The following is a 24,803-nucleotide window of genomic DNA, read 5'->3' as shown; positions in this document are numbered from 1 at the left end:
TGGAAATGGGTTAAATTCATATGTGAGAGTTAGCCAATAAGAAGCTAGATCTAATGGGCCAAGCAGTGATTTAATTAATACAACTTCTGTGTGATTATTTCGTGGCTGGGTAGCTGGGACCAACGAACAGCTCTCACCCTCCAACAGCTAACTGGTAATGGTATGGGCTTTTGAAACCTCAAAGTCTACTCTTAGTGACATACCTTCTCCAACAAGGCCCACCTTTTAATCTTTCTCAAACTGTCCCACCAACCGGGTACCAAGTATTCAAACATATGATCCTATATAGGCTATTCTCATTTAAACCACAAACAGTGCTGATTTAAATACCGTTGTCACATTTCAGTCACTGTAGATTAAAGGATGATGTCATGGTTCCTTAATTCTCAGAAAGCCACTTACTCCCTGGGATTTCCTTCATGTAAGACAGAAAAACATTTATGAAATAAGGATTAGAAAACTAATTTATGCTGACAGGTGGTCTCTGGAAACCTGGAGTGATGTTAGAATACCAGAATCTACTTGATGTATATTTCATTTACCAATTTTGGTTTACGATGTCGTAGTGGTCTAGAATATTCTTACACATACAAATTACTTTTAACCTTCCTTAGAAGGGTGACTAGTTATAGGAGCAAGTAGCATCTATGATACAGAAGTACTTCAATGTGACATTTCAACATGACTAAAAATGGCTTATTTAGTTAATCCTAATTTGCATTGTGTGTATAAAATCTAACTATGAGTGTATAATTTGTGCTATTAACATTGTATAGTGTTGAAAATACTTAAAATTCCACTATATGTTTTATTTAAATATCAAAGACATACTTGGCATTGATTCTTTGATCATTTCATCACTTAACCAAAGAGATTAAATATCCTATACGAACTTTTCAAGTGAAACAAAGCAGAAGACAGGTCTAAGCTCCACATCTATCTTCAATGACTGTGCTTTTAGTTTGATGCTAATTAATTTCATATTAGAGATATTTTTCTGTCTAATGCTGAGTTGAAATGTAGAATGACTTGATATTTCAGGATCTGTGAGCTCATACATATCTGCTTCACGTAAACTTACTGCATGTATATTTCTTGTGCCCTAAGATTAAGGTCTAACATTTGTGTTTCTTCTTTTAATGACCAAGAAAAGAATACCTGGTACTGTATGTGTGTCCTTCCTCACCTTCTCTGGTCCAGTTAGATTCTTTGGTTGTTGGTTTCTTTTTTTTTAACTTTTTATTGATTCTTTGTGGATTTCATATCATGCATCCTGATCCCATTCATCTTCCTGTCCTTCTCTTTCTGCCCTCTGCCATTGCAAACTGTCCCACAAGATAAAATTTAGAAGAAAAACCAAACACAACCAAACAAAAAGCCCACATTGGTCTCATGTAGCTCAGGCCGGCCTTAAGCTTGCTATGTATCCCAGGCTGCATTGAACTTTTGATAATCCTGATTCCAACTCCAAAGTACTAGGATCAAAGTATTGGCCCAAAGCACTTAGCTTATTATTTAGATTTTACATTATTTGGTGCCTTCACCACCGACCTCCTTGAATCTCTAACGAAGACAAACAGTGGGCAGTGCCAACAGCTCTGCTCGTCTAGCCCTGCTGGACAGAACAAGTGGTATTTCTATCATGAGTCTTCTCTAAAGGTTTATAACTCAGTCATAAATACTTGGTCTGGCAGAAACTTACCCTGGAGGGCCACAGGCCTAGAGAAAATTATTCATTTATAAATTTTACTGACTTGCTTGAAATTGTTTTAACTGTATTTATCCTTTGTAAAAGGAGGAAAAATAATGGCTTCATAGTTCAAGAGAGTTTTGTCCTCCTATGAATCAATACAGCATTGGAATACATGAAAAAAGCTATTAGAAAGGGACCACTGGGAACAGATAATAATTCTTTCTTTAGGAAAAAGACTTGAGGGCTGACATTATTCAACCACAGATCTATTAGCAGAACTTAAGGGGAAAAATGAGTGTTATGAAGTATTGATTAACTCTCCAAAGCATCCTGAATGCTTTCTGTTTTTCAATCCACACAGGTCTTATGGAGGTCCATCCAAGCTCTACTCTGGCCATTCCCATAGCAGGTACATAACGAAGGCAGGGAAGGGAGGTAGGACAGCGATGGCTTCAGGCTGTACTGGGCCAAGTAGGGCTGAAGCTGTGCTTCTCTATACATTCATTTCTGGAGGGGAAATGCTTGTTTGGTGTCTGATTTAGAACATGGGGAGAGTTTCAAAGCAATAAAGGTTCAACTAGTGAAATATAAAGTAAGTGTTTATTTGTCACCCTCTGTGGTCCCATTACCCAGCACATTGAGAGACTGTAAGCATTTAGACACTGAACAAAAGGACCTGACACTAATGGTCAGATTTACTGAAAAAGGCTGGTCATGGGAAACATGTTTCAAGCTGAAGCATTTGAAACTAGGATTTATAGCTGAGAACTCTGATGAAAATAGTCTAAAGTCATATAATTGAACACAGCAAAAACATGATCTTAACTCTTAATGATTCTGAATCTCCTTTAAAAAGGAGTTCCCCAAATTTTGTCTTTTAAATGTAATGACTAAAGTCTAATAATCATTCTGTTTTAAGAATGTAGACTTATATATAGGTTCATAGATCTTCTGATTAAAAAACAACATATCATTTAGAAAATTTGGAAAAAACAACAAAAAACAAGAAGAAAATATACTTTAAATCTGTATGTGTGTATACTCATGTGTGCATGCATGTTTATGTCTGTTCAAGTGTACCTGTGAAGTGGGTATGTGAAGACCAGAGGGCAGCATTAAGTGCTGTCCCTTGGAAATTCTTCATCTTGCTTTTGGTAACTGGGCCTCACACTGACCTGCCCACTCAATCCCAGGATCTGTTTACTTTTCTATTGGATATAGAGTGTGACACCATGGGGTCAGAAGTCAGGTCTTTGTGATATTAAGGCAAATGCTTTGCAAACTGAGCCATCTTCTAGTTATTAAAAATTTAAATATATATATTCCCAAAGCTTAAATATTTTCAAGGTGTCCAATATAAAGATTTGGTATATGTAAATATACAGCCTGGATTACCATCACCAAATTAATTAGCACACCTCTAACTTACCTGTATTATAATCTATAGCCCTTGAACTTTTTCTTCATATAACAAAAGCTTGTACCCTTGAACATGATCCCATTTTCAATACTTCCTGCTCTGTGCCAGAAATCAAAGATTTCAGCATTTTTATATTTCATGTACACTTGGACTTTTAGTATTTGTCTCTATGTGTCTGCCTTATTCACAGCACTCAACATATAGACAACCAACATGTCTATCACTGGTGAAATAAATAAATAACATGGAATATATGGACAGAGCGATGTAGCTTTCAGCAGTACAGAGAAAAGATGATGTCATCTGTGACACTGAGAAGAACCTTGTGCTATTCTGTTAAATGACATAAACCAGACTCAGAAGGAAAACCACTGTATAGTTGCTCTCACTTAGTCTTGTAACACGGATTAAACATGTTTAAAACTTGAAAACATCTATCATTTGTCTTAGTTTCTTTTGAATAAAGTTGGTCTAGACTCAAGGTTTTTATCATAAGAAAAGGATTCAGTGAAACTGTGACTTAGGAAGTATGGGATGTTCTGAAGAAATATGAGGTAGAATGAGTTAAAGAGATATTCTTCTTACGTTGTCATTGATTTCCAGACTGCAGTGGCAAATGTGCTGTCTAGTAGACAGCAATAAAGACAATAGGTAAACCTCATTTCAGGTTCACCCTTGCCAACAACTAATAGTGATGGGGCTCATCTCACAAGATGCTCTGAGAGTGAAAATGGATGAGGGTGGTAGTGGGCAGGAGGTCACAGAGAAACATGGAGTAATGTCTCACCTCAATCTAGTACCTTAGAGGTGGGATTTCTCAAGCAGTAACTCATCATTCTTTCAAATATTGATTTATCACCTTGTTTGAGACATGCAAGAATTCTGAGCACAGAAAGATGATGCTAGCGGCCAGTCAGCTATAACAGTGATCAGTCAAGGGAACAATTTAGAGTTCCAGACAACACCAAGTCAGAGTAACATGTTTAACTTCAATATCACTTTTAAAATATATTCAAATGTAGTATAAAGTATATTTTAAAAAATTCTGGTAGACATTTCAGTTATATACTGTAGAAGGAACAGCGGGCAGGCCTGAAATTAACTCCTTCATCATTATACGTCTACCTAGCGTATACGTCAACATAAGATGCAGTTCTATTAGTATATTACTCCAGCATTGCATTTTTTTCTCTGCAAGGGCTTTTTTGTATATTATAATGAAAGAGCTTAAGTGTTCAATGGGTGCCATTACCACTATTGTTCTTTCTTAAGATCTATTTTTGTTACTTTATGTATATATGCATATCTGTGTAATGTATGTCAGTGTGAGCATAAGTGCTTTTGGACGCCAAAAGTGTCAGATTCTCAGGTGCGCAATTACAGGCAATTGTGAGCCACTGTGTAGATGTGGGGAACCAAGCACAGGTCCTCTGAAAGAGAAGTAACCAGTGAACCATCTTTTCAGCTCCATATTCTTCTTGTTGTTGAACCCAGTTTAGTAAAGGAAGTAATAAAAACCTGTGATAGTCATAAGAATTAAGGAGAATCTTAAGGAAAAATGCCTTTCTCCCCTTACCCTGTCCTATTGTTATTAAATTCTTTGAGTTTGATTTTATCCTGTAATGATTATTGGATCTTTCCTTCATTTTCCCTCCTTTTTTGGTGGCCTTAATTAAATTACTAATTCATGCCTTATTTTTTTCTAGGTGGAGCCAATAAACATTTTATACTTCCCATTGCTGGAGGATCAGTTTCGCTGTTGCTGGTTATCCTAATTATAATCACAATTATTTTTTATAGCAGGTAAGTAAAACACATTAGCCTGAGTCCTATTTGCCTACGATAATTCTGATATTTATGGTTCTCTATGAATGATTCAACAACTTATCAAGCTGATTCAGGATACGTGTATGTGTGTGTGTGTGTATATAAATTTCTGTTCTTAAACAAGTAATAAGATGTAGGGGCAGTAATATTATAGACGAAAACTGTAATCATTCACTTAATAATTAGTAGAGTTTGTTGTGTGCCCTCTTATTCTAGCAAAATCCTTTGTTCTACTTCCATCTTCCCTTCCTCCTCCTCCATGGGAATAGCCGTCAGTTGACAAGGTTTTATGTGAGGGGACTCAAGAGGACAACAGAGAGAGAGGAAGAAACAGGGAGAAGAGTGGTAATGTTTTATTCATTCGTCAACTTTTTTTTTTTACTGCAATGTGGCAAAGAAGAAGTAAGGAAGCTTATATATTAGCAGAATGAAAAATGGTTTGGTAGTTTCTGAACCAAGCCATGTAGGGATGCTAAATGAAGTGACTTAGCTAGGAACTGGAAGGGTGGCCTTAGAGAGATGTTTAAGTTTCAATGAAGCTTCTTACTTTTTCACTGTATTTTGACATATAGGAAAGTTCTAAAATTGTCTTAGTTGGCCCTTCCTTTCCCTCGTAGCTCTCCCATGAGCACTACTGATTTGCCTCATATTTCTCATACTTAACTTTAACTATCTTGAATAACCCACACCATGTTCCAGCTGGAGTGTTCTCTGCCTAAGGGAGGAAGGGCCCCTATCTGAACATGGATATTTTGCATGTCTGGAAAAGCACAACCACTTAACATGGTTGTTTTGATAAATGAATAAACAAAATTTCATTCTTTTCTTGCTGATAAAGCGTGCATGCGCACGCGCGCACACTCACACACACACATTAATTTGGTTCTCCAGTAGGTTTATATGTCCCGTCTCCAAATATGAACTCTGACCTCTACCTCTTTTACATTCACCTGATTTTAATAACTCTTTCACCCTCCCACTTTGCTCTCTGACAAACTTTCTCCTTCTAACCCATTGATTTTGCCTACTCCTTTGGAAAATAGGATTGGTGATGTCATTCCTAATTGATGGACGCTTGTATTATCTTCTCCTAGACACCAGAATAATCTTAGAATCATTAACCAAGTCATTGAAGGTGCCTTGCTTCTTGACATCAGCATCTTTATTTATATTTTCCACATTACTACTCCCCCAGTGTGCTGATTAATTTTGTTAAAGTTGGAACAATTGTATATACTTTTAACATGTCCAACTCATTGTTCAGAGGAGAAGAATTTTGCTACAAAAATATAATTTCTCTCCTTTGGTCTCAATCTTGTGCTTCATTGAGCATGCAAGACACTTGTCCTCTTTCCCCATGCTAGAGATCTGTCCTCTTTTGATGTTCCTTTAAATAGATATGATGTCACGATCTGGAATCATCTTGTCCTCCTAATCTGCTGTTTCTTGAATCTTACTTTGTATTTTAATTTTTTGTGTGATTTTCATTTTTTCCTCCACATCTATGTATGATAATCATAATTTGGGAATTTTGTGAGTTTTCATTTCTAACTTTCAAATGTATTTAGCACTAATATGTCTAAACAGTTCGTATTCAATAGGTGTTTGTACAAGTACTTTGAGACACAGGGAAGTTTTTCTTTACCCCCATCATGGGTGAACTTAAGTTTTTTATGACCAAGTTGAAGTAAAGCCCCCCCCCCCCAAGCATACTGCTCCACTTTAGTTTATAAAAACTTGCAAAGGCCAGAGACCACAGAAGGAGCAAGTAGGGACAAGCAGCACAGCTGAAGCAATGAGTGGGAGCAGGGGCCTCTGGAGGGTCACAGGTGTTGGACATGATAGATTTTGCTCCTGAAAATGTATTACGTTTACCTGAACAACTAGATTGAACCAAAGAGTATATAACCTTCCCTGGTTAAATGCTATAAAAAGATTAGTAGGCTTGACTGAATAATAGTAGGTGAAAAACACAAAAGAAAGGGTGCTGTTCGTTCTACCTTGTCACACGTCTGTCTTGGTTGTTACTTCAAATGGAAATGCTTTGAAAACTGACCCAAGGGTTATAGCAATGACCCAGAGTCCCACGTCTTGCTGTTTAGAATAATTCTGCAGCTTCAGATGTGCTGAGTTGGACAGGAGCCAAAGCAAATCCTAACTTTACTCTTGACACCTAGTCACCTGTGATTCTGATGTCTTTGGAAGCAAGTCTTCTGCTTCACAATAATAATAGTGAATGAACATGACCAGGGGAAATACAGAGTGTCAGAATGAAAGGAGCCAAAGTTTATTCTTGAAATGGTCAGCTGTCTTTGTAAGATGATATATAACATTTAGTGAAAATGATGTTGCTTATTTGTACATTTGATAAAAATGTGCAGATTATGTAATGTGTTGATATACTGAAAACTCATTTTTTTCAGCATTGAAAAAAAGTCACATACTGGGAAGTACCTTACAATTAGACAAACCAGGGCAACTCTTCAACACAAAACAGTCTTTGGTATATGTACTAACTATATTATAAAGGTAGGAGGACTGATTATAGAGATATTGATCTTTTGTGTAGCAAATAGCACAACACAAATTACATAAAGAAAGCTTTGATATCTAAGCCAAATTCTTTTTTATTCACCACATGTTCTTGTCTTATTTAAATATTGGTAAACATACCCACAGACAGACATATGCACTCAGAGACACACATGTGCATACACACACACACATGGAGACACTCAGACACACACCTACATACACACCATCATTCTTATGAATAACAATTTAACTGGCCAGAGGCATAGAACCATCCACTAACAATCATAGCACATATTTTCTTAAAATATAAATTGACTTACATAAGCTTAGGAAAATGTTAATTATACTTAATAATTTACACATAGAAGGAGTAAATAAATTGAGGTATAATTCCTTAAATAATAAAAGCCAAATAAATGCACATAAAGAAGTAAGATTGTACTGAGATCGTAGGGCTACTTCCAAGGAATTCCAAGTATCCACTGTAGGCAATAGCTATTACTGAGCAGCTTTTAGAAGGAATATCTTGCTTTCAAATTTTCTACAGAGTAGTTGAAATTATATTTTTAAACAAAACAAGAAAAAGCAAAAGCAAATTTTTTCACTTCTTGCGTTGAATCTGTTTTTGCTTTAGTTCAGTTAGAATCTTATCTGGAGAGAGATGACAAAGAGGGAGCCATGATACCCCATCACAGCTCTTTCAATAGTCTTGGCTGTGGTTATTTCTACACATTCATTTGGCATATCTTTTTTTTGTTTCTCTTATATTTATTCTTTTGAAATTTTGCACAGAACTTTGGCTTTCCTAGGTGAGTGTGTTGCACACTGTGTCTCTGGATGGTCTGTTCATCCAGGTGACTCAGTGTGGGGGAGCCTTAGAGTCAGGTGGAGGACTGTGGCTTTAACTTCAGCACCACTACTAACCAACCATGAGAAGAGAGGCAAGATGCTATTTCCCTTCCAAGCACTTTCCTATTCTCTTAGAGCTTTGATAAACTCTAAATAAAATAATGTACCAGGTAGTTTATAAGACCTATGAGATTTTAAGAAACACACTGAGACAATGGGGATGTTCTATCGGGAACTCACCAAGGCCAGCTGGCCTGGGTCTGAAAAAGCATGGGATAAATCCGGACTAGCTGAACATAGAGGACAATGAGGAATACTGAGAACTCAGGAACAATCGCAGTGGGTTTTTGATCCTACTGCACGTACTGGCTTTGGGGGAGCCTAGGCAGTTTGGATGCTCACCTTTGGAGACCTGGATAGAGGTGGGCGGTCCTTGGGCTTCCCACAGGTCAGGGAACCCTGATTGCTCTTTGAGCAGATGAGGGAGGGTGACTTGATCGGGGGAGGGGGAGGGAAATGGGAGGCGGATGAGGGGGGGAGGCAGAAATCCTTAATAAATAAATAAATAAATAAAAACAGAAAAAAATAATTATTGTCATCCAATAATGACAGTGTTGACATTTTAAAGAAGATTTAATTGTAGAAAACCTCTAACTCCAAAAGCTGTACGATTTGAATACTAATTTGAATACTATACACCATATAGTATTTTGTAAAATCATTGATTAGTTATTGTCCTTTCCATCTATAAGCACATTGGAAAAGGTAAGTATGTTATTCTTTTTATTGCTGTGACAAACGCCTGGAAAGGCAGCCCTAAGGAAGAATAAATTTATTTTGACTCACAGTTTCAAAATCATGGAAGGAAGAGTTTTTGAGTCATCCAGTCATGTTGTATCCAGTCAGGAAGCAGAGGAAAGTGATTCTCGGTGTATTTTCTTCTTGTTATCGAGGCTTTGGGGCCACCAAAGGATGGTGATACAACATGAGTTTTCATTCTTCAGATAAAATTTCTAAAAATCACACCAAAAATATATTTTCATGATGACTTTTAATGTGTAGCCAAGCTGACACTCGAACCATCAGAGTAGAGAGCGTAGATACAGAGCAATTGTTTATAGCCACAACTATGTTTTCACAGGAACACAGTGGCTGGGGACACAGCAAGGAATTGAGCAGTAGGGATAACTAGGGCTTGAGTACAGTGTCTTAATATTCTTTGCTGAATTTGTGTTCTAGAAGGAGAAGGAGACAGGTGAGAACACCAATCAAAGAGCCCAGTGATAAACAGAGTAAGGTAAGTTGATTGTCATTGCTCCTGTTTGTTGAAAAGTCTCCCGTAAGAGCTTTCCATTTTTATTTTCACTTGTCAATCTTATTGCTTATTTCCCTTTCAATGATCTTGAAATGACATTGCTTGCAATTCAAGTATCCACTAGTTGAGGAAATAGTTATTCTCTTATTGTTAACAACTCTGAAGCCAGGATTTTAGAAATATCTTCGTGTTAAAAATACTACATGCCCATAGTTCTAGCTCATGGAAAGCTGAGGCAGGAGGATTGTGAGGAAAATAATAGAAATTATACTGATATATAATTAGTGACCACTACACATTACCAAAATCTGCTTTCCATTACACACTGAACAAAATTGGTAGTTTAAAACTACAGACATCTATTCTTTCATGATTTTGAAGCAAAAAAAAAGCACCAGAAGAATGGCTATTTCTGAGGTAAAATTGGTCTTTTCTATCAGCTTCTGGTAGCTTCCTGCAGTTCTCCACAGCCATTGACTTGCAGATACACCTTTAAATCTCTCCTTGTGCTCACATAATGCCTTTTTTTTTGTGTTTGTCTGGATGTCCTTGGCTCTAATAAAGGTTCTGGTCATATTGGACCAAAGGCTTACTTCATGTTCCTTACTTCAGTTTAACACATTAACTTTATCTGTATAAATTTTGAGTGTGTGCATGTGCATATGAAGGCAAGCTTTTTTGCCAATGTGTGTGTGTGTGGGTGAGTGGGTGGTTTATGATGTCTTCTATTTTCCTTTATATATCTCCATATTATTTTTTGAGACAAAGTCTCATTGACTGAGAGCCTGCTACTTTTGCTAGATTGGCTGGCCATTGACTGAGATTTGTCTTAAACTCCTAGTACTTGGGTTACAGGGATCAGGTGCTGGGAATCTGAATTCATATGCTAATGTTCTCCCACTAAGTAGTTAGCTTCTAAGCCATTCTCCCACCTTCTTAGTGTTAACTTATCTGCAAAGATCTTTTAGAACATGTTAAATAATGAAGCTTCTAAAATGACATTTTAGAAAATAAACTTATTTAATTTACATCACGACTGCAGTTGATTTCTCCTTCTTCTTCTCTTCCCAGTCATTTCCCCGCACTCCTCCCTCTGTTCCCAATACTCAATCCACTTCTCCTCAATTTCAGTTTAGTGAAGGGCAGGTCTTCCATGAATATCAACAAAATATGGTGTATCAAGTTACATTAAGATTAAACACCTCCCATCTATTAAGGCTGGGTAAGATGATCCAGATAGAATCAACTAACCTGGGCTCATAGGGGCTCGTGGAGACTGAATTAACAACCAGGGAGTCTGTGTTAGACTGACCAAGGTGTTCTGCATATATGTTATAGTTGTGTAGCTTGGTCCTCTTATGGGACTCCTAACAGTGGGAACAGGGGCTATCTCTTGTAAAGACATTTTTAAAGAGGCATCTAGTCAACTCAATACAGAACATAACGTTTTACGTCATAAGATTATTATGAGGGTTAAATTAAATTAAACTACATAAATGACTCCGAAGCATAGCATACACAAAGAAAGGTATAATGCATGACTTTCATTGATAATATTATCTTTGAATTAATTTTTAATTATAAATGCTCAAATAGGTTATAAAATTACTAAATTGTCAAGTGTGTTGCAGGATTGTGACAAATTATAACTTTTTTCTTACTCTTTATGCTTCTGCCCTCTACTGTTTAATTGAAAGAATGGAAACTTCCTTAAGTGTTTGCAGATAAAAGGGGTGCTTTTTTATGCTCATTGTCTTTAATTTTAATTCAAATATCTCTCTTTTAGTAGTAAACTATTATATTTTTAAGTTTAACTATAAAACATTGCTGGGGATTGAATGCTCATAATGACCCCCTAAATTCACATATTGAAATCATCAACTGTCCAATGTAATAATATTTGCAGGTGGGGCCTTGCAGAGGTGATTGGGTTATAAGTGTGGAACCTTCATTAATGGCATTAGTGTTTCTATAAGAAGAAATGGAAAGAGTTTAGAAAGCCAGATATCTTTGTTTGCTTGTTTTTATTCAAGAAAAATTTTGCACAGGAAGAAGGAAGAAGATGATCTGCAACTCAAGAATCAAACCCTCAGTTGATATTTGACATTGGATTTTATATACTTTAAAATTGTGAGAAGTAAATGTTTGCTGTTTAATTAAGCCACTTAGTCTATGCCATTTTGTTATAGCTGCCTGAACTAAGACATTTTCTCAAGTGCTATCCAAAATGACATCAATTTTTCTTTTCTTTAATTATTTGAAGTCAAGTTCTACATGGCTAAAAGGAAAAGCACTAAAAAGCCTCTGGCAATCTGATATGTGTGCTGCAGACTTCTTAATAATATATCAACTTTACTTTCTTCTTTTATGAAGTATTGGTCTTTGGAATTTTTTCCCCCGATTGACTCATGATTTACTTCTTGGAATCAAGTTCAAAACTAAGATATCTTGTCTTAGTTCATCTGCTAGCAGGGTCTTATAGATTGCTTTTATTGGATGCTGAAATTCAGTGAGCCACTCAATGTTTTGCTATTTATTTTGTAGGTAGCTACCAACTGCAGAAGTCCCACGTCTCCCATCCACTCTACAGATGATGAGAAAGAGGATATTTATGTTAACTATCCAACCTTCTCTCGAAGACCAAAACCAAGATTCTAAACTGTTCTTCTGGTCTGAACACATTAATGATGACTTCTATGGCATAGGTTTTTAGTCTTTTTTTTTCAATACCAATATCTACTTTGATAAAAATTGATTGAATCTATGTCATTTACTATAAAGAAACTTTAGCACCTATGAATATTTTTGATAGAGATGCATTAGAAAATCCAGATCTAATTAGCTTATATGTACAAGAAAACTTGTCCCATATGCAACACAACAGTCTAGAGAAGATGAATGCTACAAGGTATTCTTGCTGTGTTTGAAATTAACGGTGGGGATAAGCTTCTTTCCGAATCCTTCCTACAGTGTTAGTTTCATTTATATACTACTGGTCCAGTTCTCACGCTGCTTCCCTCGGATGCTCCCATGATGGTTGTCAGTGACACTTGACAGGAGTTTTTCAGGTCAAATATAAGAAACAAAGTTGATTACTCACTTATTAGTAAGAAGAAAGTGATATCAGTTATGGGTTCTCTTATAAAACAAAGGCAGTGCTAAAGCCTTACTGGGAAATTCCAAGTATTGTAAAAAGAAGGAAGAAACGGACTTAGAAGTCATTTCTAACAAATACTGACTACACAGACGTTACTCGTTAACCAGCTAACAGGTGAGTAGGCTGCAACATCAGCATCACTCAAAGGAGTACACGTAAAGATGGCCAGGAATGAAATGGGTGTGAAATATGTCTCTTCCCTTTCTAGTTTCAAATAAATTCATCTCAAATTCTATAGACAATTCTTGCCCTCCGCCAGGGCTAGTCTTCTATAAAATGGGATGCTCTAATAAGAAATAATGCTTTTGATAACGGTTTTCTACTTTTGATAATTATTATAGTATGTAAGTTTCTGAATTAAAAAACTTGTAAAAAATGAACACATGAAAAGAAATTGGTGACTGTAAGCAGTAGAATTCAGAAATGTAGGAACCCAAGACCAGTGAATTTGGAGAATGTGAGGGAAGAGGAAAAGGTGTCACAGAATAGTAATATGTGAAAGAAAACTTGTGCTTCAGAGTTTGAACTAGCTCACCCCTACCAACATTGCTGTCTTTGAGAGAATGCACCTGGTTCTGTTACATATTTATGAAGCTAAATAAAACTATAGTTATCTCCAAACCATGGTGGTCATTATCAAATAAAATGGTGTTTAGTATTTAAAGACCCATTTCTTATCTCTAAAGAAATTTAAAGGATCATAATCTTTAAATCTTCATTGTAGAAAGCTTCCTTTAAGTTTCTGGTTTGTATATTTTGTTACAAATTTAAGTGAAACAAATCTAAATGCTAATGCTGTTGCAATGGCTCTAAACTGTAATTCATAGTTTAAAGCTAATTAGTGGATATTTCATATTTTTGTCCTTAAATACCATACATGATTAATAGCCCAATTATTTTCAAACTACAGAAATTCAGAGGGAAATAAGAGACAATGACCATTTCTTATTTGTGCCTATGTATTTACTCAAGAATGGTTAGCTCAGATTCTAACTGTTCATTTGAAGATTATCATGTCGCCTTTTGTGAACAGTTTCCATATGTTGGTGTACCAAAGTTGGAAGACAATTAACAGAAAACACTCAACATTTGAAACCACCAGAGATTATATGGCTGTACAGATTAGATTGATGGTGAAACAACTTAGTACTGTTCATAAAATAGCTAGTTATTTTCTGTAAATGTTAAAAGCAATCAAAATACTGCTTTCTAGATTATTTGGGTGCTCAAGTTTGCAATGTCTAAGTAAGGGAGAGGCAATGCTTTTATAATTGCACTATAAGGAGATATAAATAGACACGTAGTGGTCAGTGATTTGTATGAAGAGTCACTAAAGTAGCAAGAGAGCCTCAAGAATATTGGGCATTTTCTCTGTTGTGGGAATTCACATGCTTCTCTGAAAAAAATTGCTCCCTTAAAATATATTTAATATGCCCACCTTTCCTTTCTATATGTAGTTCCCTTGCGGAATTTTGTAGATGGAAGTTTCTGTCCTGCCCAGTCCCACAACTTTTCAGTCCCAAAGAAACACACAGAGGCTTATATTAATTATAAACTGTTTGGCCTATTATCTCATGCTTTTATTAATTAGCCCTTACAACTTAAATTAACCCCTTTTTATTTTTTGAGACAGTATTTCTCTGAAGTATTGGAGCCTGTCCTGGAACTAGCTCTTGTAGACCAGGCTGGTCTCAAATTCACAGAGAACCACCTACCTCTGCCCCCTGAGTACTGAGATTAAAGGTGTGTGCCACCACTGCCTGGCTAACCCATAATTTTTGTCTATGTTTAGCTATGTGGCTTGGTACCTTTTCTCAGTGAGGCATTCTCATCTTGCTTCTTCTGCATCTGGGTGGCAACTGTGTCTCTCTTTTCTTGTCCCAGAATTCTCCTAGTCTGGTTGCCCCACCTATACTTCCTGCCTGGCTACTAGCCAACCAGCGTTTTAATAAACCAGGATGAGTGACAAATCTTTACAGTGTATAAGAGCATGATCCCACAGTGTATTTTAGTATTTATCAGGAATACTTCCTACAACCTCCAAACTCACCATAGCTCTCTTATGTTGAAGAAACGATGCTCATTGTCTCTCTTTACCCAAGAGAGTACTTTAACTGTAATCTTTGTATCCTACACAATTCACCAGATTTCTAGAATGTGAGCCCTCCAAAACTCTTTGTGCATATTGTTCGGACTGGTAGAAGGGTGGTCAAAACTGAGTCAAGAGAAAAAAAAAGATAAAGGTCACTGATGAAATACAATTTTGTTTTTGTTTATCTTTTTTTTATTTGGTGCTGCTTTGGAGGTCAGATGCTTTCTGGAGTTGTTTTATGTATATAATGTATACCAGTATATAATGCAACATTAAGAGAAATATGCATGTTTATATTAAATGTTGTTATTCTAATCTCTACATTAAAGTAAACAGTGAAATTAACTTAATTTTGATTAGGGATAGAACACTTTCTTAGGCACTTACAATAACTATGTATTCAATATGTTGTATTAGACTGATGTTGAACTTTATTTAAATGCCTTCATGTTAATGTTGAGAAAATATAAATCTCTTTCCTCTTTCATTCTTTCCCATTTTTCTATTATTGAGGATTGAACTTGGGGCTTTTAAATGTCAGACAAGTGCTCTATCACTGAGCTATAACTCCAGAATATAAATTAAAGTTTAAGTATTAAAACTTATTGTTAAGATATTATACATTAAATATCAACTTTAAAAGATAAAGCAAAAAGCTAGGAGGTTTGGTTTTTACTTTAAACATGCAAGTTTTATTAGTTTGTTTACAGAATTCTATTAAATAAAAATAATATCCTTATTACAATAATTTTATAAATTAGGAAAGTCCACATTATAGTTAAAGATCGGTTTGCTTAGTTTTTATTTTCTATGTTTTTTTTAATAAGTGTAGTAATAAGGGCAGCGAGGCTGCGTCCCCAGCACCCCGGCTGCCTGGCTAGCTTATGCATGAAATAACAACACACAAACTGTATTCATTTAATCACTGCTTGGCCCATTTCTATCTAGCCTCTTCTCGGCTAACTCTCACATATTAATTTAGCCCATTTCTAATCATCTGTGTAGTGCCCCTAGGTGCGCTTACCGGGAAGATTCTAGCCTATGTCCATCCTTGGTCAGAGCTTCATTGCGTGCGTCTGCCTGGGAGCTGGGAGCATGGCGTCTCTCTGAGGCGTCTGCTCCCAAGAGGAGAGCTGTGGAGTCTGAGCTCACTTCCTCTTCCTCCCAGAGTTCTGTTCTGTTTACTCCTCCTACCTATCTTCTAACCAATGAGGGCCAAGCAGTTTCTTTTTATTTAACCAATGACCTTCCTCCATCAAATAAGTTATCTTTTTAAAGATTTATTTATTTATTATGTACACAGTGTTCAACCTGCAGGCCAGAAGAGGGCACCAGATCTCATTATAGATGGTTATGAGCCACCATGTGGTTGCTGGGAATTGAACTCAGGACCTCCGGAAGAGCAGTCCGTGCTCTTAACCTCTGAGCCATCTCTCCATCTCTATTTTCTATGTTTAAAGCACTATCATTGTTTATGGTGCTGTTAGAAAATAACTTATTTGGGGCTATTAATAACTGTCTGATCCTGATTTGTTGCTTATTGTCCTTGCTATAATTATGTTTGGTTACTATCATATTTAGAACATTTTCAGTTTTACTTTTCATTATCTAAGACTATGAATTTTTAGCCATAAAACAATTCTTTCCCTTGATGAACTGTAATCAATTGTTCTGAATGAGTAAAATAGAGTTCTCAATGATCACTCATTTTCATTTGCTACTGATGAACTTTAAGAACAATGAACTAAAGAAATAAACATGTAGAGAAAATGCAGAACAAATTTTAACCATGGAAACTTTGTAACTTTTATCTCAAAGCAATATTTTGTATATTTTACAAATATGTGTAATTCAAAGAGCAATGTAAGAATTTTCTTTCTTTTCTTTTCTTTTTCTTTTTTTGTTTTTTTTAAGGGGCCAGAAATGTATTTTATACCAGGCGATGGTGGCACTTGCCTTTAATCCCAGCACTCAGGAGGCAGAGGCAGGTGGTTCTCTGTGAGTTCAAGACCAGCCTGGTCCACAGAAAGAGTTCCAGGATAGCTAAGCCTACACCGAGAAACCCTATCTTGAAACACCAAAAATAACAAGAAATGCATTTTATTCACTTAATACCCATCATTTGATTGGAAAAAAACTTATTTGTGTGGGTATAGTCATCTTACAGGAATGGAAGGTATGGTTGTTAAAGGAATTTTACATCTGTTGACTACCATTCCCTGGCTGATTTCCAAAATATATACAGAACTCAAAACTCTAGGTATCAACAAACCAAATAGTCCAATTAAAAAATAGGATGCATGTCTCAAGAGAGAACTCAACAGAAAATCTCAAAATGGCTAAGAAACACTTAAGGGTATGCACAATATCCTTAGTGATTGGGAAATGAAAATCAAAACAACTCTGAGATTCTATCTTACACTTGTTAGAATGATTAAGATCAAAAATAAGTATCAGCTCATGCTGGAGAGGATGTGGAACAAGGAGAGCACTCTTGCATGCTGGTGAGAATGTAAACTTTTACAACAATTTTGGAAGTCAGTGTAGTGATTTCTTAGTGAACTGGGAATCAACCCACCACAAGACCCAGGTATATCACTCTTGGGCATATGCCCAAAGGATGCTCAATCATTCTTCAAGGACACTTGCTCATCTATGTTTATAACAGCTTTATTTGTAGTAGCCAGAACCTGGAAACAACCTAAATGTCCCTTAACTAAGAAATGGATAGAGAAAATGAGGTATACATTTATGCAACGGGGCATTACTTAGCTGCAAAAAACAAGGACACAAAGAAATTTGAAGGAAAATGGATGGAACTAGAATAAAATCATCCTGAGTGAGGTAACCCAGACCCAGAAAGACAATCATAGTATTACTCACTTATAAGTGGATACTAGCTGTAAAATAATGGATAACTATGCAACAATTCACAGAACCAGAGAGACTAAGTAACAAGGAAAGTTCGTGGATGAGATGCCCAGATTTCCTTGGGAAGGGAAAATAGAAGAGGTTTCATGAGCAAAAAGAGGTTGGGAAAGGATAAAAACATGATTGATCAGCTTGGGGAAGTGGAGAGAGACAGTACTGAAAGAGACTACTGGAAAGGGGAGGGCTTTTAGGGGTCAGATAAAAACCTGACATAAGAGAATATCCTAGAAATCTACAAGAATGACCCCAGCTAAGACTCCTATCAATTGTAGATACACAGCCTGAACTGGCCATCTCCTGTGACCAGATTGGGGCCCAGCTCAATTATCATCAGAGAGGCTTCATTTAGCAACTGATAGAAACAGGTACAGACCCACAGCCAAATATTAGGAAGAGTTCAGGCAATCCTGCAGCAGAGGGGAAGAAAGGATTGTAGGAACCAGAGGGGTCAAGGACACCACAAGAGAACTCACAGAATCAACTAGTCTGAACTGACAGTTCACACCTGCATGGTGTCTGCCTTCTACAGCACACACAGCTTGTCTTCTAAATTTGGATAGGCAAAAAAAAAAAAAAAAGAAAAGAAAAGAAAAGAAGAAATAAAAAAGAGCCGGGCGATGGTGGGTGGCGCACGCCTTTAATCCCAGCACTCGGGAGGCAGAGGCAGGCGGATCTCTGTGAGTTCGAGACCAGCCTGGTCTACAGAGCTAGTTCCAGGACAGGCTCCAAAGCCAAAGAGAAACCCTGTCTCGAAAAAAAAAAAAAAAGAAAGAAATTTGGATAGGCTCCCCACTACCACCTCTGCTGTTCTTGATGTTTGTCCCATGGAACTGTAATCTGCAAAACTCTGGGGTCTTCTGCAACTGGGTTGCACTTTCACCAATAGCCTCTCCTGTGCTATCTTTGTGGTGCAAAGTTTCAACTTTTCACCTTGACTCCTAAAGCCCTGGGACTTCCACTGCTGCTCTGGGTGCACCTTCACCGATGGCCACTCACAGTTCAAAGCCTCATCTGCTCTCCATGATCCCTTCATGTGTTCAAAACCAGTACTATCTGGACGACTCTTATACTACCAAGGTTGGTAAAACATAAAATATTGGAAATGGGTTAATTTAAGACATAAGAGATAGCTAGCAATATGCTTAAGCCATTGGCTTAATCAGTGTTTTAAATAATATAGTGTCTGTGTAATTATTTTGGGTCTGGGCTGTTGAGAACGAATGAACAGCCACTGCCAACACATGTATGCCTGTATGTGGTTACGTGCATATGAATGTTGATACCCGTAGAGTCCAGAAGAGGGCATCAGATGCCCAAGAGTTGGATTTATAGGTGATTGTGCTAGGAACTGAACTCTGATCCTCTGCAAGAGCAGTATGTGTACTTTAATCATTGAGCTATCTCCAGTTTTGAAATTATAGGTTTCTTTTAACATGGTATCCACATATCTCCCAGTAAAAAGTTGATTTTTAAAGTAAAAAGCTAATAAATGCCACAAATTACACTGAATATTATTTGATCAGAAGGAATTAGTATTATGAGGGATGATAAAGTTGACCAGGACTTCACAGTCATGTATTTAAAATATCAAACAGAATCCCTCGTGTGCTGTCAAGCTATATTTGTGAACAGAAATCTTGAGAAGAAGCTGATGATCCTCTTTCTTTTCTTTTCAAAATTTACATGATCTTAATTGATTTTTTAGTTTTCTCAGAATTTACTCTTAAGTTGAGGTAATATTTGACTTACTGCAGTCTTTATTCAAGATATCCCGAAGTTCCCATAGTAACAAGATCATGAATGACTTTAATCATCTTTTTGAGCAAGGCTGAGTGTACCAATATACTCCCGGCTATCATGCTTTCTTGTAAATGCTTTGAAAGTGGCTGCAGATGAGCTCATTTGTTCCACTTTTCATTTTAGCATTAAAGAGAAGCAAGTTTTAGTCTTTTTTATCCTCCTTACATTAAAAATGTAATGTAAATTACAAAATGGTTAAGTAGCTTCTAGAAACATGTGTTTATCTTTTAGGCTTTTTTTAAATAAAAGAATACACTGTTTTTTGTGTATGTAATTGTCAAATAACAAAACTAATCAGTAAACATAATTTTAGTATGGCTAGTTCTTATAAAGTTGGGTAATTGACAAAGTTATATATTTATTTTATATGGTGTAATTTTAAAACTACTTTTAATTCTTTTATTAATTTTACAGACCTTCAAGATGATGCCAAGAGAAATAGTACTATTATAATTGAGAATTTAGGTGACACAGACGAAGACAAATTGTGTTCCAGACTGTGTCAACAAGATTAAGATGAGAACATTGATTTTTAAAAGTTTTCTGTAAGAATAATGTGAAATGTTGAGCACTATTTTCTTTAGGTCATTGCAGTCTTTGTGGACTTTAAAGCCCTAGAAAGTTTCTCCTCTATTGTGTGCCCAGAGTCCCCTGGCTGACTACCCTGTCGGCCAATTTTATCTTTACTTGCCAGTTCTTGTTGACGACAAAACCACCCATGCACATAGCTACCCAATGGCAAGGGCTTCATGGGGTTCTCTCCTAAGCTTCCCTTCACATGTCTTATTAAATGCAGAACTAATACATTTACCAAAATGAAAAAAAATCAGCTGGTTTCCTATGAATTCCAGTAATAACTGGTTAGATTCTGAAATTTAAAAATCAATGCTATTTACCATAGCACTCAGTCAAATTAAGAATTTACATCCAGACAAATACATGCACAATGTATATGATTGCATTCTTTTACCTTGGTCTTATTTATGAATAAAGATAATTTTTCATAAATTCTTTGACATTTTTTTTTACATAGACAATCATGTCTCTGTGTGAATGTTTTAGTTTTTTCCCTTTTAAACCTTTACATGTTTTATTTTATTTTGTCTTAGTGAAGCAATTTTGAATTCTAGAAATTAAAAACTCTAAGATACTTCATTTCTGCCTTGTTCCTGATCTTAGAAAGTATGTGGTTATCACCTCCAAGCAAATACTAACTGCACGTGTTTGTAGATATTCTTTATCAGCCTGAAGACATTTTCTATTCTCATACAATGCAATAATACATCTTCTACAATGAGTGAATGTTGGGTTTTGTCAAGTGTATTTCTGATTCAAGTGGTGCAGCCATGTGACATTTTTATTTTGTTAGTGTGGATTATTATGTTTCTGACTATTTTAAATATTGAACCAGTTTACATACCTGGAATTAGTCACATTTCAGCATGATCTTAATTCTCTCTATATATATATTATTGTATTTAATTTGTAATATTTGTTCATGTGATTTTTGTTTAAACCTACTGACCTCACTTAGTGTTACCTGTATGTTCGTGGGTAGAGGACCACAGATGTTGCCAGCCTCTCAGAATCTTCTTCCCTGAAAGAACTGATCCTTTATCATTGTCTATCAACTACTAGCTAGTTAAGGATGGGACTTCATAAGTCCATTCCCCACTCATGCTGAGATTTTGGTCAGTTTGATCCAAATAGGTCTTGTTCATATTATCACAGCTTCTATGAATTCATGTGTGCAATGATTCTGTCATGACTGGAAAATTCCCTTGTAAATGCTCACTTATACTGGCTTTCACAATTGCTTTATCCTCTCTTCCTGCATGGTTCTTGAGTCTCGGGAGAAGAGGGTATCATATAGATATACCATTTAGAATTGAACACATCACAGTTTATTGTTCTCCAAAAACTAACCAGCTGTGAGTCTCTGTATTAATGTCCATCTCCTGCAGAAAGAAACTCCTTTGATGAGGTTTGATCACTATACTACTTTATGGATAGAATGATAAAAAACTTTGAGTGCAGTTTATTGTTATGTCCATGGAGCACAATGATAGCATCGTTTCCCTGTAGGACTTTTGACCTAGGCAGTTATGGCTTTGTTTACCCAGTTAGTGGTACCAGGCACGAGTTTCATCTTGTGAGAATGAATTAAGTCCAATCAGAAATTAGTTACTACCATAACTTACATGTCATTATTGCCGCCAGGGAACATATCTTATTGGGTGATTGTTGCTTCCAGGATTCATAGCTGGGTAACACTGTTGATTACTTTTCTCTGCCAGTTGCATGCACAGCATCTTCTAGCACTATGAAAGCAAAGCTAACCATCAGGGATGGTGCTTCTGGGTTGGTACCAACTTGGCTTCTTCATGTACTGTGTCTCAGCAAGTTCTGGAGAGTAACTAATAGTAGGGAAAAGAGCCTGTAATGTGTACATGAACGGTTGTCTATAGAAACCCAGTTCTTAACATCTGGAAAAGAGGTAACATATACTTATTTGTTATCCTCTGATGTCTGGGGATGCAGTGTCAGCCTCTAATAGGATAACCCCATTTAATTATTTTATGTGTATGTGTATGAATATGTATATATCTTAAGAAGCTTCTGTAATAGGTTTCCACATGGCATTTTCAAGGGAAATTAGTGTTAGTTGTTCCTCTCTATACCTTTTCCTCTAGGCTCTCTTCCCAGTCACTCTCCTCATTTAACCCTTCCAGGTCCGTTATTCCCCTTACCCTCTTCATTCTACCTGAGTCTATCATCCTTCTCTAGTGCTGGTGACACTTAATAGTTTCCTCCTTCTAAAATTATTCCAATTTCAATACATATATCTAAAGATTCATAGCTACCATCCACATATAAGACAAAACACATGAGGTTTGTCTTTCTGGTCTGAGTTTCTTAATTCAGCATAATTATTTCCAGTTTTATCTATCTTTGAATTGCATAATCTAATTTTTCTTTGGAGTTGAGTAGCATTTCATTGTATATATGTAAAATTTCACAATCTATTCAGACATTGAGTCTGTTTCCATTTCCTGGCATTGTGAACTAAGCATATGCAACAAGGATGAGTCAGAATCTCAGCAGAAATAAATAGAGTCCTTTGCAATAAACCTTGGAGTGCTTCAGATGAATCCTGTGGTAGATATATATTTAGATTTTTGAGGAATGCTCACACTGATTTACACCATGGCTATACTAGAATATATGTCCACCAACAATGGATAAGTTTTCTCCTTTCTGCACATTCATGGCAACATTTGTTAGCACTTATGTTGTAGTTTTTGTTTTTATATCTTAGCTAATTCTAACTTGTAAATGATGAAATCTCTACTTAGTTTTAATTTACATTTTCCCTGAAGGCTAGGGATTTTGAGTACTTAAAAAAAAACTACTTTAAAGCTATTTGTATTTCTTCTCTTGCAAACTCTCACTTTAGTTTCGTGCTTCAAGTTTTAGTTAAGTTGATTCTTTTTCTTTTTTAATTTTTTTATTGCTTCTTTGTGGATTTCACATCATGCACCCCAATTGTACTCATCTCCTTTCCCTTTGTATGTGTCCTCCACCCTTGAAACCTCACACACCCCTGCAAACTAAAATACAATTTAAAAAATACAAAACCAGTGAATCCAAACAGCAGCGACAACAACAAAAATCTTGTTGAGGAAATTGTAGTGTGTCACAGTGAGTCACACAGGACACCATTTAGTAATATTTGCTTGCAAATGCTCAGTTCAATGAGTCATTGGTCCAGATAGAGGTCTCTGGCTTCTGCTGTACTATCAATTCTGGATCCTTAGTGGGACCCTCTTTTATATCCTGTTGTTGCCCTGTGTCATGGAGAAACTGAAGCTTTGGATCTGCAGGTCCAGCATCTTCATTTACCCCAGCAGTTCATAGATGGGGTGGATGTTGTGGTGGGCCAGCTCAAAGCCGTGGAACTGGAACTGGGTGGTAACTGAGTTGGTCAACTTGCCAATTCTCTTACTTCCTCACTACCAGGGTAATCTCTCCAGCACTGCCTAGGCTAGCTTACCCAATGCTTCAGGCAGCAAGGGGCAGGGCCATTTCTCCTGCTTCATGCCCTCTGGTAGACTCATCCTGTACCCACACCACCAGGGCCAATTCTACTGTGCTGCCCAGGCAAGGTGTGGGGCCTGGTCTTCCAGGTGCTGAATTTGGAGAGGGGCAGGACAAGCTCTCTAGCTCTCATCCCTCTGCTGCCAGCTTGACTGCCTGCCATGGGTGACAAGGGGTGAAAGCATGGGAGTGTATCTCTCCCTTCCACACCCCTGCACCATAGATGAGGAGCAGGACTAGCTCTCCTGCTCTCACACCTTCAGGGCTAGCTCATTTGTACCCCTGCCACCAGGGCCAGCCTGCTGTGGTGCATGGGCAAGGTGCTGTTTTCTCTACTGATGCAGTCAGTGAGGGGCGTGGCCAACTCTATGCAGCCTTTGGATATCAATACAATCCTAGGCGGCAGCTCAGGCTACGAACATCCACATGGCATTTGGTGGTAACATGGGCCACGGACATTGACACAGACATGATCTGGGACTTCACCATGGCTTTAGATGACTTTGCAGGCTACTCATATCAGGCTGTTCCTCTCCACCCGCATGTCTCCAGATCCACCTCTCTTCATAGAGCTCAAACTATTCTGCTTCTACTTCTTTCCCATCTCTCTACTCTATATTTGTACTTTGTAGTGACCCATGCTTCACATAGGCATGTATTGGGTGGTGTCTCTGAGTGTTTTCCTGCCTACTCTTCATGGCATTGGGTAGGGCCTGAGTTTCTTCAAGTATTTGTTCAACCTAAAACTTCCAAAGGAAGTAAGTCTCTGGCCAAAGTTGAATGCAGCATGGTAAAACTGTCATTCAACATAAAGCCATCCGGTCTCATGGTTGAACCACTACTACAACCAAGTAGGGAGATTAGCCTATAGGTCAATGATGAGAAGTAAACACACAAGGACATGCCCAGTCAGTTGTATGTCTGAAGGTACAGCTCTTCTTCCTGGGCTAGGAGGCAGCTCTGGGAGTCACAGGCATCCATAGAGTGGTTTGTTTTCTCAAAAGAAGGCATAGGTGGGACCACTAGCACTTGTATTTGTTACTGGTTTTATTGAAAGGCAGTGTAATCCACCGTTTCCCAGGGAGC

The 24,803-nt window shown here is 37.1% G+C and overlaps 1 protein-coding gene across 4 annotated transcripts in view; it reads left to right on the top strand.

Moving 5' to 3' along the window:
• Cd226 (CD226 molecule) overlaps positions 1 to 20,584 on the top strand; it is a 96,914-nt gene extending 76,330 nt beyond the window's left edge. For 2 of the 4 annotated variants that reach the window (XM_075968103.1, XM_075968102.1), the window contains exons 5-8: positions 2,055 to 2,102; positions 4,820 to 4,916; positions 9,564 to 9,621; positions 12,184 to 19,707. In XM_075968103.1, the coding sequence (XP_075824218.1) occupies positions 2,055 to 2,102; positions 4,820 to 4,916; positions 9,564 to 9,621; positions 12,184 to 12,297 (317 nt within the window). In that variant the 3' untranslated portion in view covers positions 12,298 to 19,707. Of the gene's footprint in view, positions 1 to 2,054; positions 2,103 to 4,819; positions 4,917 to 9,563; positions 9,622 to 12,183; positions 19,708 to 20,033 lie in introns of those variants that run through there. The other 2 variants (XR_012910250.1, XM_075968105.1) reach the window with 2 other exon arrangements.
• The last annotated feature ends 4,219 nt before the right edge of the window (positions 20,585 to 24,803 follow it).

Source organism: Microtus pennsylvanicus, chromosome 4, assembly GCF_037038515.1.
Source record: "Microtus pennsylvanicus isolate mMicPen1 chromosome 4, mMicPen1.hap1, whole genome shotgun sequence".
Classification (NCBI taxonomy): Eukaryota; Metazoa; Chordata; class Mammalia; order Rodentia; family Cricetidae; genus Microtus; species Microtus pennsylvanicus.
This window is presented reverse-complemented; position numbering and strand designations above follow the sequence as displayed.